The sequence below is a fragment of the Urocitellus parryii genome, chromosome 1, assembly GCF_045843805.1.
Source record: "Urocitellus parryii isolate mUroPar1 chromosome 1, mUroPar1.hap1, whole genome shotgun sequence".
Taxonomy (NCBI): domain Eukaryota; kingdom Metazoa; phylum Chordata; class Mammalia; order Rodentia; family Sciuridae; genus Urocitellus; species Urocitellus parryii.
This window is the reverse complement of record NC_135531.1, coordinates 187,867,322-187,881,895: the sequence shown is the minus strand read 5'-3', so window position 1 is coordinate 187,881,895 and position 14,574 is coordinate 187,867,322. Positions and strand designations below refer to the sequence as shown.

Here is a 14,574-nt window from a genome sequence, read left to right as displayed (position 1 = left end):
ATTTTTCTCAGTTACTCTTTTTAAACAATATTTCCTCCTCAGGAGGAGTTTAGAAGTGATGCAATAAGGAATTTTCATTAATAAACATATGCACACTATCCACTATAATAGTGATAATGGAACACAGTGAATGCCAAGTACTTGACACATCTGTTGCTGCCCTCAATGCTGTGAATCGGGTCACAGAGGTGCATTATTAGCAATATTTCCATTTGAAGTGGACCAAGGTCTCAAAAGCAGTAAAGGGGAGCTGGGACTTACACTCAGGGTGTGGACCTCTGCAGTCTATAATCCAACCACTGAGTGCCATCTTCAGTGTGATTATGGGGAGGATGGGGTTCACTCACAACTGTTGGAACAGGTCTATATTGCCTCCATACTGTGCATCAGAAAACCTACACTTCAGCCCGTGCCCTGACCACTTGTAACAATCTATCTCCAGAGGGATATTTAGCCCTTACGTTTGTTTCATGCAGTTGGTGCTGGTGTGGGAGAAAGATGCAAATCACTCTTCCTCCCACCTCTCTTGCCAGACTGGATAGTCCCAGCATCCCATGCACACAGTCTCTGTCAGAGAACACAAAATCACATCAGGAAAAAGCAAGCACTGGGTGTTTGTCATTCCCCAGACAATTTCCGTAGTGCTGTTTGACTCTGAATGCTTGATTACATTTCAAATTTATTTCCAATTGTTTTGAGCTGGATCAATGGGAGACAAAGGTGCCTTTTAGCTCTGGCACCTGCTGTTCCCCCCAACCCAAATGTCAAGGACTGACATTTGATGCCATTATCTCCAGTCGGTGTATTGATGTCTCACTTCCTTGGGTCCCCAGCTCCCAGGCCCATCTACCACACTCACACCCTGAAGGACTTTCACATTGATAAGATGACATCCTGAATGTCCCAGGGAGACCTGTGTGTCCAGATTTGCTCTCTTCCTGCCAGAGCAAAAGCTGGCCTACTAGGTTGGCTGCTATGTCCCTGCGTCCCTGGGAGAGGTCTCTCTCAGCCTGCGTCCTCCCCCTTTCCTCCCTGGGGAGCCGCCACATGTTCGTAGGTATGAATCCTGGGAGGAGCCAGGTGCCCTGTGGAACAGTGATGGTGGTAAGTGGTAGATGCATTTGTTCTCCTGAAGTTGGAGGAGACATTCAGGGAGATGAGGTCTGATGTCCTTCAGATAAAGTACTCTTTCCTGCTGTTGTCATTGGCATCTTGGAGGGCGGGGTCGCTCTGCAGGGCTGCATCTGCGCTCTCAGCAAACTCTGTGCCCTTGGCCTCATTGGTGTGGTAGGTGCCCTTGTGCCGGTACAGGTAGCGAAGCATGACGAGGAGGAGGCAGACCAGGACTAAGGCCACAGCAGTGATCACAGCTGCAGGAGGGAGGAAATTCAGGGGTCAATGTGGAGCAGGTGCTCTAGGACCTGGAACAGAAGGTTAGGACGCACAGGGGTTGTGCCAGCAGGACAAACATGTTGCTCAACCAGCCACAACCCTGAGCTGGTGACTTCCATCCTGTGCTTCTTCCTGCCTGGAATAAGTCTTTCAGAATCCCCTCTCCCTTCTCCCCACCCTTGGGGTCCCCTCTACTGTGTTCCTTAGCTACAGAAGTATCCCAGAATTGATTCCCGCTGGGACATGCTCATTGCCTACTGAGGAGACTGGTCTATAGGAGAATTATTACAAAACAAGCCATTTGCATAGTGCAAGTATGTGGGTTCGCTGAAGTGGAGGGGTTCGTGTGATGCAGAATTTTTATCTCTTTAGACAACCCCAACCGAGGTGTTTCCTGGAGAATGGGACTTTCTGTGATACAATCAGGAAAACCCTGTAAAACTGGAAAGAGTTGGCTGCTCTCTGCACATTTGACAGGGAGAAAAACAATACAAGGGCTATTAACTGTGCCTAGGGATAGAGAGGTGGTAGGAGGTATGTTCTCACCCCAGCCCATGCCATTAACTCTTGGGAGTAAGGACATGCTGAATCTGGCAAGAGGAACTGGATTTGGCCATGTAGATGATGCCATGCCATAGTCAATGCCCAGGATTCGTGGGACTTGGGGATGCAGGGAAATAAGGCATGAGGTAGGTCAAGAGGGGTCAAATCACTCTGGGCCTGGGGAGTGATGGGGTGAGGGGTTAAGAGGTGAATCTGAGAAGCGGCTGAATGGCAGCATTCTCGTGGGGGCTATTTCAAATTGGGCATTTGATTGGAAGCTACAGAAAAGCCTTTACTTTAGAATGCAGGTTTATCTGGAAGGTCTTGGGGAGGGGCTGTTGCGGGCTATGAGGCAGCTAAAACTTCCCAAGTCCCATCTTTATGGAAGAATTTACAAAACTTCCTACTGTCTTCAGGGGGACACTTGTGTCTATTCTTAATAATGTTGTCTAGGAAAAAGAACGGCTCAGGGCACAATAAATGGGAGAATTGTATGTTAAGTAAAATTGAACAGGTGTCTTTGATGGCTTCCTCCTGCTTCTTTTTCTTTTAATCGTAGCTATTAATAAGTGTGAGCAGCGTGGGTCTTAAGGAAGAGAACAGAACACGTGCCACCTTCCAAATCTGGTTGTTCCTGAAGTGCAGTTTGGGGTGACAGGTGTGACCAGTGAGGAGCCAGCTGCCCAGGGTTCAACCCGAGGTGAGGTAAGGGTCAGACCCAGAATCAGGGATATGGAGTGAGGTAGAGTCAGCCCCTATCAGTCCACAAGCCCCAACCCTATTCTGCCCAAGATGCTTCCTCTTTAGCCCAAGTCTCTCTGGGTCAATAGCCTGGACAGGAGGTTCATCTTGACAGGTGTGCCCAGCACCACCCCCCACCAACCTTGCCTACTGCACCAGGCACCATGCTAGGCATTTCTTATACACACTGAAGGAGGGAAAGCACTGACCATCCCTCCCCCTTCTCAAATCCTCAGTCCAGTTCTCCCCTGGATCTTTCCTGGTTTCCAAAAGGGTCCCTGGCAAGTTACTAACCTGCAATGATGGCAATGTCCATTGTGGCATAGGACGTCCCTGGATCAAGCTCTGTGGACGAAAGATAAGAACTGAGGTGAGAGAGGAAGAAGTCTCTTTGTACACAGCAGCACCTCAGCCCCAGGCTGTACCCTCTACACCGCTGTGAGCAGCTCTGTGAATGGACCTGGCATGGCATGCTGGGTGCACAGACCTCTGTCCAGGGTGTAGAGACCTAGACCCAGGCTCGGGTTGTTCATTAATCAGGCTGGAAAACACTTGTGTACCTGGTAGAAGCTCAGTTGCCATCTGTGGTGTGTATATGGTGTGCAAGACTGTGTTGAACACTGGCCATTGGTGGTGCATCCATACAGACCAGATGTTGGCTTAGCTGCCACCATCTACTCTCTCCTGTGGTCTTCATGCAATCCTGTTAACTCCATGGTGTTAATCAGCACACTTTGCATGTAGAACACTGAGGCTCAGAGATGTGATGAGCCTGTGGTCCTGCAGATCACCCAGTGACTGACCCAGAGTTCATTGTTCCTCTTGTCTTTGAGGTCTACTTTCTCTTTCTTTCTTTAACAAGCCTCTCACTGAGACCTCTCCCTAGGTTTCTGCATCAGCTCTCCTGGGGGAAGGGCTGCCCTGTGGCACTAAGTTACTGACTGTTTTTCTGTAATTCACTGATCTAGTCAGAGGGTGAGGATCCCAGGGTGAGAGGGAACTTCGCAGAACCTCGAGATACTGCATAGCATGCTTCCTCTCCTCTGGGAGATGAGTGAGAAGAAGGATTTATTAGACCACAGAAATACCAGTGTTAACACGGAAATCCCATGTTCCCATTACAACAGCTATGCATATTAAAACAGGGAAGGATGCTTTCTAATAGCCATTTCCACTCAGATAATCACTTCAATTATAGAGCTATGAGGTCATTCTCCCCAGGGCAAGTGCCAGATGCTTGTTTCTGATAAGAAACTGACTGGTGGTATCAGGGGGGACAGTGGGTGAGGGAGAAACTGTTTCCTAGCTGAAGGCCCAGAGCAAGAGGAAGGAGAGCCAGGCGAAGGGGTCTGGTGCCAGCACAGAGCTCAGAGGTGGGAAGGACAATAAAACCATGTATCAAGGTGATACAGAGACACAGTGGACACCCACCTGGAGGCTGGGCAGACTGGACCAGGCAGGGAAGATAGCTCAGTTTTCAAGACTTAAGAAGTAGCAAGTTCACCATGATGCTAGATTCTGGAATCCAACTGGGACAAGTACAGCCTGAGATTCAGTACCTAGCTCATAGTAGGTACTCAATAAATATTCACTGAGGGCATAGATAAAGGGATGTCCACATGAGTGAATGGGGGTGCAGAGGCTGGCATCCTAGACCTTTATCAATCACCCAGCGCCTCACTGGCAGTAAGAAAGAACAACACCTCGCTTATGGTACGTGCATAGATCATCCGTATGAATATTTATGGAAGCTCAAATACCCAGAATTGTCCTGAGGAATTTTCCTGGTGAAGACCAGCCTTCTTATATCACTCAGTATAATGCTGCCAGGGTTAGAAGGGACTTTTTATTCTTTTTAAAGAAAAATTAACAACTGCTTACCATGTGCAAGCATTTAACATATTTTAACTCCATCCCACAACAGTCCTATTTGGTAGGAGTTATTATCATTCCCATTTTACAGATTAGGAAACTGAGTCCCAGAAAGGGGTTATGTTTTCTCTGGATCATTTGTCATTACCATGAGAGTCAGGAGGCAGTCAGTCCACGCCCAGGCGGTGTGGAGTCAGGGTATAACCCTGCAGGGCACCGCCCAGGGCAGAGCCTTGGCAAGCTGGTTTCCAGAGGAGGCATTTGACCTAATTCAGGTGGGGTTCATTTTGTGGCTTGTGTTTAAGACCTGTACCCAAATTTATCTGCTTAGACACTAGTGCACTTTCAGCACACCTATCCCATGATTCTCAGTTGTGAGAGGGCCAATTTTTTTTAAGACCCCAAGTATTCTGCATTTTTCATCCATGGCTCTCCTCAAGGTTGCAACATTTCCACCAGACAGTAAGCTCCACAAGTCCAGACATCATATTTGTCCTTCCCAGAGTTATATGTCCAGCATCAGGCTGGGTGCCTGGCACTGAACCATAATTGGTGAATATTTGAAAGTGTGATTCCTCACTTTATACATTGTTGGTGTAAATGCAAATTAGTACAACTGCTATGGAAATCAATATGGTAATTCCTTAAAAGAGTAGGAATGGAAACACTATATGACCTGGATATACCATTCCTCACTATTAATGCAAAAGAATTAGAATCAGCATACTATAGTATTACATGCATACCCCTAGTTACAGCAGCACACCAGCCTAGGTGCCCTTAAATAGATGAATGGATAAAAAAAAGAGGTATGTATACACAATGGGAATTTACTCAACCATTAAAAAAGAATAAAATTATGTTCTTCGCTGTTAGATGAATGGAACTGGAGAATATCATGCTATGTGAAATAAGCCAGACTCAGAAAGTTAAGGGTTGCATGTTTTCTTTCATATGTGGAAACTAGAGAGAAAAATGAATAAAAAGGGGATCTCATAAAAATGAAGAGGAGAGGAAGTGACTCAGCAGAGTAGAGGAAGTGGATCAGGAGAAGTGGGGAGGAAGGGAAAGCTGGTACTGGGGAATGAAGTCTACCAAATTACGTTCTATGCATGCACAACTATGTCACCGTGAACCACATTTCTGTGTATAACTACAATGCACCAATTAAGAAACAAAGCTAAATTTCTTCCAAGGAACCAGAATCAACTAAACTGCACCCTTTACTCTCCACATCTTTGTGAAGCTGAGAATGGTCATTTTTCTCCCCCATGGAATCTGCCATTGGCTGCCGCCAAATTCCTGCTGATCCCACACATCCTCAACAGGATCAGCTGCACCTGGTCTGGTTAAAGGTATCCCTCCATGGGAGGCAGCAGGGCACACACATGCAATGCAGGAGGTGTTCTCTAATTTAGTTGGCAGCTAACGAAGTACAGGACTCAAGTCGCAGCTGGATCCCTGGGGGCCAGTGGTGTTTCTCAGATGTTGATGGAGAGCAGGGTCTGACACTGGCCCTGGGAAGGAAAGTCATGCTCATCTGATGCTACCATGAACCTTCCTTCTCTTCTGCTTTCAGATGATGCGATGCTGGTGTTTGAGTCTGTTTTCATTCCTATAACTGAATATGATAGTTTGTGTAATTTATGAAAAATAAGAGACTTATTTAGCTCAGGGTTCTAGAGGCTGGAAAGTCCAACAGCATGGTGCTGGCACATGGTGAAGGCCTTCTTGCTGATCATAACATGGCAGAGGACACCACAGGGTGAGACAGAGCAAGGGTTCTGGTGAGGGCTCAGTTTTGTAACAATGCCAGTCCCTCATTGATCCACCAATCAGTTAATCAATGAATGGATCACTGTACTAATGAGGACAGGCCTTTATGACCTTTTCACCTTCCAAATGTTCCACCTCCAAATACCATTAACCGGTCTGACCCTGTCGGCTCTGGGGATTAACTTTCCAACACATGGAATTTGGGGAACAAACATTTAAACATGGCATCTAGGAAACTCTTCTTGCAAAGGGTTGTTTCTATATTGCCACCAGAGGGAAGAGGCAGGTTGGTGAGAGAGGGACTTGGATGGAAGGGCTGTGTGTGGTGGAGTGACAGGTGGGGCTTCTGGGTGGAGGAGGATGGTCTTCTTCAATAGGGATCCGACTGCTGTGATGACTGGTCACCGTGTCAGAGGCCGGGCTCCAAGCAGCCTTATTTTAAACACTAAGCCCAATCTATCTTAGTTGAGTTATAAGATGTAAGTAGGAGGAAGAATGCTTCAGCCAGAAAATAAAAATGGAATCACCCTCTCCTTAGTCCAGGACGGTGATACCAAGGGAAATCAGCAAGAAACCTTATAAAGTGCTAACTGAGCAAAATGAAGTCCTCACTGTTCACATGGGGGTCCTCCTCTGGGGGTGGGAGGTAACCTGTCAACTTTGGATTGGGTGGATTTTGTGGTTTATTAAGGAGGTAGCAAATATCCTCTCTTTTGGCAGAAGAGTGAAGGAAAGGGGAAACATTGTCCACCCCATCTGTGGCAAACACACCCTGCCTAGGATTTCTAGGAAAATCAAATTTAAAACAGGAAGAGAGGGAGGAGATTCCAGCCAGGCTTCCTCCTCTGGCTCACGGGAGGATCCCCAGTGAGTGGGAAGCTGCCTGGGGCTTAGTCAACATCCTGCTGCTTGGGATGGGGGAGGGGGTGGTAGATAGCAACCTGCAACTGAAGGAGCTCAGATTCTTCTCTTTGAAGGAAGAGAAAAATCTACCCTTAAAATGGTTGACAGTTGATGTGGCTTCAGCACAAGGGGCCAGGAGATTCAGTTATTTAACTTCAAATTTGCATTTGTCTTTTTATCAAGCTGACTAATCATCACAGGGAAAAGAGAAGAAAGCCATTCAGAGGGAACTGAGCCTGAGGGCACTGGAGAAGCAGGGGACCAGGTCACCAGAAAGTGAGACAGCTTTCAGGTCCAGGCTCTGGGGGAGTCACACCTCCTGGATACAATCACTCAGAGACCCTGTGGGTTGGTCTTACATCCTCTATAGAGAATTCATGTCTCCAAACACTCACTCCTCTTCCCTCTATGTTCTCCTTGAACTTGCTTCAGCACCTCTCCAAGAGGACAGAACCTTAACATGAGCTGTTTTGTTACTGGTCTGGGTCTTTTTGTCTCCATGCATGTGAAGTAGGATAGAAGAAATAAAGGTAGGTAGAAAGGGAACGAAAGGAAAGGAAAAAAAGAGACTCTAGTTGTAAATGTAAAACCCTCATGATCTCCTCTTTTATCCTCCAGGTCTGACATCCTCAAATTTCTGAGAAATCTGCAGATCTTAGAATTAGTGAAAATTCACTCCTCTATAAAAATGGCCTTACTTTGATTAAAGCTTAAGTGCACTGTTATCCTACACAATGCAATTTCATGTGAGATGAAACAAAGGGAGATGTATTTTAAGAAACCTGCAATATAGGCTAACTATATTAGGTATCTTCACCTTTGACTTTTGAATAAAGCTCTTCCTCTTTGCTAAAACCTGACACCTCATTAAATTCTTCTCTGCAACATGTCAAGAGCCTGGAAGGTCTGAGCAGAGGTGTCCTCTGCCTCTGTAGATATGTCCTGGATCCCCTCACGGTGATAGATGGAGGTGATGGGAGTCATCCATTCTTGCAGGACATGGACTCTCATCTGGAGAACTGTGGACTAGGTCTGACCTCCGATCTTCAGGATAAAGAAATGCCCAACCCTCTGGGTGGACATGCATGTCATGCCTTCCACACATCTCATGTTCAATACATGTGAGTCTTCAAGGGAGAGAAAACACACCACATTTCTTTTGCAAAGGTCAATAGGAGATTGAGCAAATGGCAGCACTCAGTGAAAATTGGTGCAAAGGCCCTAAGAAGAGAAGGAATAAAATGCTCTTATGAGTCAGTCTCCTTGAATGGCACCTTATCCTACTTCTCTCATCAAGAAGTAGGATTTTTTACCTATGGGGTCAGTAACATCTTGGGTAGGTTATCTCACTTTCTGGAGTCTCCTCTTCTCATCCATGAAACAGATAGCATAACCCTGGCCTAATAAGGTTATTGTGGGGCTGAGGAGCTAAGGCACTGGGCCTCAAATCTGAGCACATCAGAATCATCTGGAGGACTTATTAGGTTCCAGATCATGGCCCCTTGCCCCACCAAGATTCTGAGTAATCTGTAGGTCTGGGGTAGGCCTGAGAACTTGTCTGAGTGCCTTGCATTGAGAACTACTGAGCTCATATCTATGAAAATACACTGACCCCCTGACACAGTTCAAATGCACAGTTTATTACATCCCACCCCTTTGTGAGATGGTGATATCAGCCTTCAGTAAACAGAATTGGGGGGCTGATACCTTCTTACCCATGCAAATAAAGAGTCACAGTCACAGCCACCTCAGCCACAGCACTGAGCTAGTTTCTCCTTTTTTCCCAGGACCAGCTGATATAGCTGGAGACCTGAGAAGTAAATACTCTGAGAATCGGTCACCTCTGCCTGTTTCCCTACCTGCAGCCAGGATGGGTGATGGACGTGGGGAGATGGGACTCTTGTGTCAGGCTCTGGTAGATGCACACAGTTTTCTAAACAATGGCTCATGAGACTGAAGTTGAAGAACAGGCTTGTTCTTTGGCAATGAAGCAAATTCTTGAGACCAATGGCAGTAAAAATTACTATTGCTGATTAATTTAAGGATAGATGGGCTCTGATGACACAGTGGGGAAATGTTTCATGGAAGCACAGGTGGCTGGAGTGAAGGGAGCCCTGGGAATACTGTTTGCATTCAGAAACCTTCTTGAGGAGAAGGAAGATATACGGAAAGGCACAGGATCCTCCCACAGCTTCCACCTGTCACGCAGGAGCTGGTGGCCTAGCCTGTACACCTGGGAGGTTAGCACAATTGCCAGGCACAGAGCAGATAAGCAGCAAGGGTTGGCTCAGCTTATACCTGGCACCTGGTCCATCTTGGAAAGTGATTTTGGCCTTCTAGTATTTGTCACTTCACCCATAAAATATGGTGGCACTGTGGTAAAGGCGTGTTGAGTTGGTATGTGGTAAGTAGTATGATGCCTGACATAATTTGGACTATTTGGATATTTATTATTATCACTGCCAATTAGGTTGGTATGACCTTGGTTAAAGGGAGGTTCTCAAAATTGGGCACTTTCAATGTTCTGGTACCCTGTGTGGCAAATGTATCACCCTGAGAATCAAAAAATCCACTTCTAGTAATCTTAGAGAAATAATCCAGAACAGAAACAAAAACCCACGCTCAGAAAAGTGTTTTGCAATGTGGCTTAAAATGGAAAACAGAACAATCTAAATGTCCTACATTCGGGAATTGGTTATGTAAAATATGATACACTTCCCCGTTAGAATATGATGATGTAGTCACTGAAATGAAATGTGAATTCTTAGTGACAGGAAGAAAAACTTGTGATATGATGTTAAGTGAAAGGAATCGGGCCCTGTGAGCAACAATGATGCTAAATATTCCCCCCAAAATCTCAGAGAAAGGAATAAAAGGAAACACACTTAAAATGTTAGGTGTTGGCTTTTGGTTGGTGGACAGGGGTCATGAGCAGTTTTGTTTTCTTCTGATATGTAATTTTCTGTACTTTCAAAGCCATCGATGACACCATGTGCTACTTTTATAGTCAAGAAATGGGAATGGATCTTCTGAACTTGCTATTGTCTTACAGAATCTTGTAGGTCTCAGACTAGGTCTGTGAAAGTAACTTTCCCCTGCTGGTCTTGCCCGACACACTCCATGCCCCCACTTCAATCCTTCATCTCATCCTGGTAATGCCAGCCCCATGTATGGTGGCAGGAAAATGTGGCTGGTTTCAAATGGGGAATACGTCAGGATGGACATACCTCTCCTGTGGGTGCTGATGGCACAAGGAGGTCATATCTGAGAGCAGTGACTGGGTCAAGGAGAAGGAGCGGGTGTGTGTGCTGTTTAGAAGGAAGGCATTGAGAGAGGAAGGACGATGCCTTCTCTGCCAGAAAAGAGGAGCAGTTATCTTGAGTGGGCAATAGCATCCTCGTGGGCAGCCAGGTGCTCACAGCCAGGAGGAGGGGAAAGTGTGCTACAAAGTCTGAGATCAGGAGAGGTGAGCCACCACTCAGTGAGACAAGGGCAGAGCTGAGTGGTAACGAGGAGTGGTCAGTGGGGCATGTGTGTCCAGGAGTCACACAGGGGGTCCTCCTGCTGTGCTCTGTTCCCTTCAGCTCTTCTTCCTCCACATCATCACACAGCCCTGAGCTGGGCCCTCTGGTTGCACAAGGGGTAAAGTCACTGGATCAAGGGAGGGCAGAAGGAGCCTGAGAAGCTGTTTTCCATCCGTGTCCCTCCACCTTCTTGTTGGGTGATCAACCACGCCCAGCTGGAAGGTTATGTGCTGCTGAAGGCCAAGTTCAAGTTCCACTGCTGGACCTTTCAAAATCTCTGGGTTCTCACAGTCCTTATTTCAGGTTCAATTCTCAAAATTTGCCTTTTGTCTTTGTTTCTCATGTGTGTGGACTGTGGGGTGGAAGGAAACCCCTTGAGAGGCAGAGGCTCTGACCCCTGCCACAGAGACTTTGAGTTTCTGCAAATTCATGCTCATCCTCTAAATTCAGATCAAGGTCACTTCCTCTGAGAAGTCTTCCCTGATTTCTGTACCAGGACTGTGTGCTCTTTCCGGTACTGCCACATGGTGCAGCAGCAAGCTTTATTGGAAAGGATCTTGCCGTCAATATTTTCGCCTTTGCAGGCCACAAAATCTCTGCTGTCTATTCTTCTTGGCCTGTTTGTTTGGAAATCTTTAAAAATGTAAAAACCATTCTTAGGTAGTTGACTGTACAAAAACAGATCTCAGGTTGTATTAGGCCTACAGGCTGAAGTTTGCCAACTGACTTGTTCATATCACCATTAAAATGCTTTTCAGTTGTCGGTCTCTGAGCTACAGAGAAAAAGAACTGGATTTCATGCCTTCACATCTGACATATGGCAGGTGGAATGAATAAGTGATGTTGTATAAAATATCCTCTGACATATCCCAACTGATTTTGCTATCATTATTTTATTCCTATACACTTGCTTCTCACATGCTGAATAAATAACCTAAGATTCTTTAAGTCACTAAACAGTCACTCCACAGATGTAAGTTAAGCTTCCAGTGACATTAATGGCTGCCATTTATCTATTAAGTTCCTTGTGTGCAGCAGGCCTTTGTAGATTCCTAGGGAACCAGAGGTGAGACTGGAATCCTCTGCACATGTGCACATGAGCCTGTGTGAGCTCAGACATGTGGTTCAAGTTCAGACCACCAGGCCCCTGTGCCAGCCAGAGTCACCACTGACCTGCCCTCTGAGGTCCCTTCTCTCCAGCTGGATCATGCACACTAATCTTTGCCACTTCTCTGGAGGGCTTAATTCACTTAAAAAAAAAATCATATAATTGCATTTTCAGCATAATTAGGTACCTAATTACATGACTAAATGTCCTCGATCAGGCTGCATGTGTAAATAATGATGATTTAGTTAGCCACGCTTTGTTATTGGGTTTCCAGGGAAGCTCATCAGTCTGCACATAGGACAAGAAAAGTGATTTTCTCCTTCCTTCACAGAGTTTGACAGGCAGGAGTAGCAGAGCCCATGTCCGGAGTGGGGGTGGCGGGGAGTGGAAGGGACTTCTGCTGTCTACAATCTCACCTCCAGGTTGAGAGGTTTGGTGTCCATATTATATTACAAGAGCAGTGGGGCTTTACTAGAAGGAATGCTTAGAAAGGGGATGCCAAAGTATTCCAGAGAGAGCAAATCCACCATGTGTGGATCAGAAGGGTGTACATGCAATGTGAAGAATCCCGGGATAAAAGGAAGGCTGGGAACAAGAATCAGGAAGTCGTTTGTGCTCCTTCCCTAAAATGCATCTTTTTCTCCTGCTCCAGAGAATTTCTCAGAGCTACAGGAAAGGCCACTGTTTATGTGGGGATAAAAACCTAAGGCTGAGGCTGGTGGTCAGGCTCACATGAGACGATGCTGATGAAAGCCATCTGGGAATGTACACACAGGATGTGTCAGCTATTATCATTCATGTCACTGAAATTGGTTAAGGCCTGGACACAACTCTGACATAAAATCCTTAAATAACAAAGTGCTAAGCTGCGTTCAGGAAAAGCCTCCAAATCCACTCAAGGATGGTTTGGATCCAGCTTTTCAAGGACAGACATACTCTGAAGAAATAATCCAGTCAATGACCTTCAGATGCTAAAAGGTCAACCCTGCAGAACATAGTAACTCTTGAAAAGAAACTTGCCACCTACACGTGCACAAAGAACTGTGTTCCTCACCCTTTCTCACCATCCAATCAATGAGAGCTTCTCCCTTCTCCCTTCTTAAAAATGCCCTCCTTACTAACTGCTTGGGGAGGATTTAGCTACTGACCTTCTGCTACTGGAGGGCAAAAAAAAGTGTATTCTTTTTGCAAAAACCTGGTGCCACAGTATTGTCTCACATCAGGCTGTAAGCCCTCGATTAATAACAATATCATTGAGATTTGCCGTTTATGCTGAACTGGTGTTTGAAAAGGGTGCTGGGAAGGCAGGATGCATTTGGGTCTAAATATTAGGAGGATACTCCCAAGGGTAGTGGTGAAGACAAGGACAGACACACATCAAAAGATGCTCCTTCCAAAAAGCTTAGAAGTTTCTCAGGACTATCCTGATGGGAGTGTGGGTTTTAGTGACAGACAGATTTAGTAGGAGTCCTGGCTCCCTCCTTGTCCCATCTGCACACACCCTTCTTTGACTCTCAGCTCTCTCCTCTGTAGAGAGGACTTTGGTAGCAACATACACAAAGCATCTGAATGACTCCCAGGGGGACGGTGCCCAATGTATGAAAGCTCTTATTATTGTTCTCTTATATTTAAAATGGTTGCTTCATGTGCACACATAATCATGTGGACATGCAATCACGTGCACACTCACAGAAGCCAAGACTTGGGCTATGTGAGGGTGGGGGGTGGCAGGAGACTCAGGAGGCCAGTCCCTGTAAGTGGGAATGACAGAACATGCTTTTTTTTAATCTTCTTTAACACTTGGATTTCCTGAGTTCTTCCACTGTGTTGTTAGCCCTCCTTTGTCCTCGAAACCCTGTCTTCTGGGTATCAGGGCAGGGAGGGGACTTCAGGAAGTCACTAATTCATTTCCCCATTTCGCATCTGTGACAGAGCCAGGAAGTTGCCTGCCCCCACTTGGAGAGCCTGTGCTTTTTTTTTTTCTGTGTCTGGGAAGGAAAAGCTATTTCTTTCTACTATTCCTGCCCTATCACCCCTTTCCCCCATTCTCCCACTGTTTTTCTAGCTACTTCATTATATATTTCAATCCATCACCCTGGCAAGCTCCTGCTCCATCTTATCAGCACCCCCACCCCTATCCATGCCTTGTAATTTACATTTGCCCAACATTAATCTTTTAAAAGCAAAGAAGCCATAAACATATACATAATTCTGCCTCTTGTCAGCTGAAATTCCATGACACAAATCAACTGCCATCTAAATTAAATGTTTCTTTCATAGAAAGTGATAAATGCCCTAGAGACTCATCAAAGAAAAGCCAACAAACTTAGACCTTGTTTCACTTCGGGAATTTGTAGGTGGCGTGACTGAAGTCCAACAACCAGTTAATGTCTCAAGACCAGTAGAAATCAGACAATCGCACAGTCCTCTTATTTCAATGTTGCCAGTATGGACAGGATGCTTTCTTCATCACTTCTCACCAGGGGTTTTAGCACTTTAAAAGCAAGGCTTGAAACTTATCATCTAATCTTTTGGAAAGAAGGATAATCACAGCAGGATCTACTCTTCTGTCACTAAGGTGTGCTGATTTATTTAATAAAGGCAAGCCAAATAACAGGATGAAAACAGTTACCCAAAAAGCCATCAGGCAGCCATAGGATTAGATCTATTTGAACAATCAGGATTATGGGCTCCCTGATAGGCCAGATAGTCTAA

The 14,574-nt window shown here is 45.8% G+C and overlaps 1 protein-coding gene across 1 annotated transcript in view; it reads right to left on the bottom strand.

Moving 5' to 3' along the window:
* Positions 1 to 662: 662 nt before the first annotated feature.
* Positions 663 to 14,574, bottom strand: part of Gypc (glycophorin C (Gerbich blood group)) — a 43,350-nt gene continuing 29,438 nt past the window's right edge. The window contains exons 2-3 of the mRNA XM_026388775.2: positions 2,971 to 3,021; positions 663 to 1,370 (exon numbers count right to left, since the gene is read on the bottom strand). Coding sequence (XP_026244560.1) covers positions 1,174 to 1,370; positions 2,971 to 3,021 — 248 coding nt within the window. The 3' untranslated portion in view covers positions 663 to 1,173. The remainder of the gene's footprint in view (positions 1,371 to 2,970; positions 3,022 to 14,574) is intronic.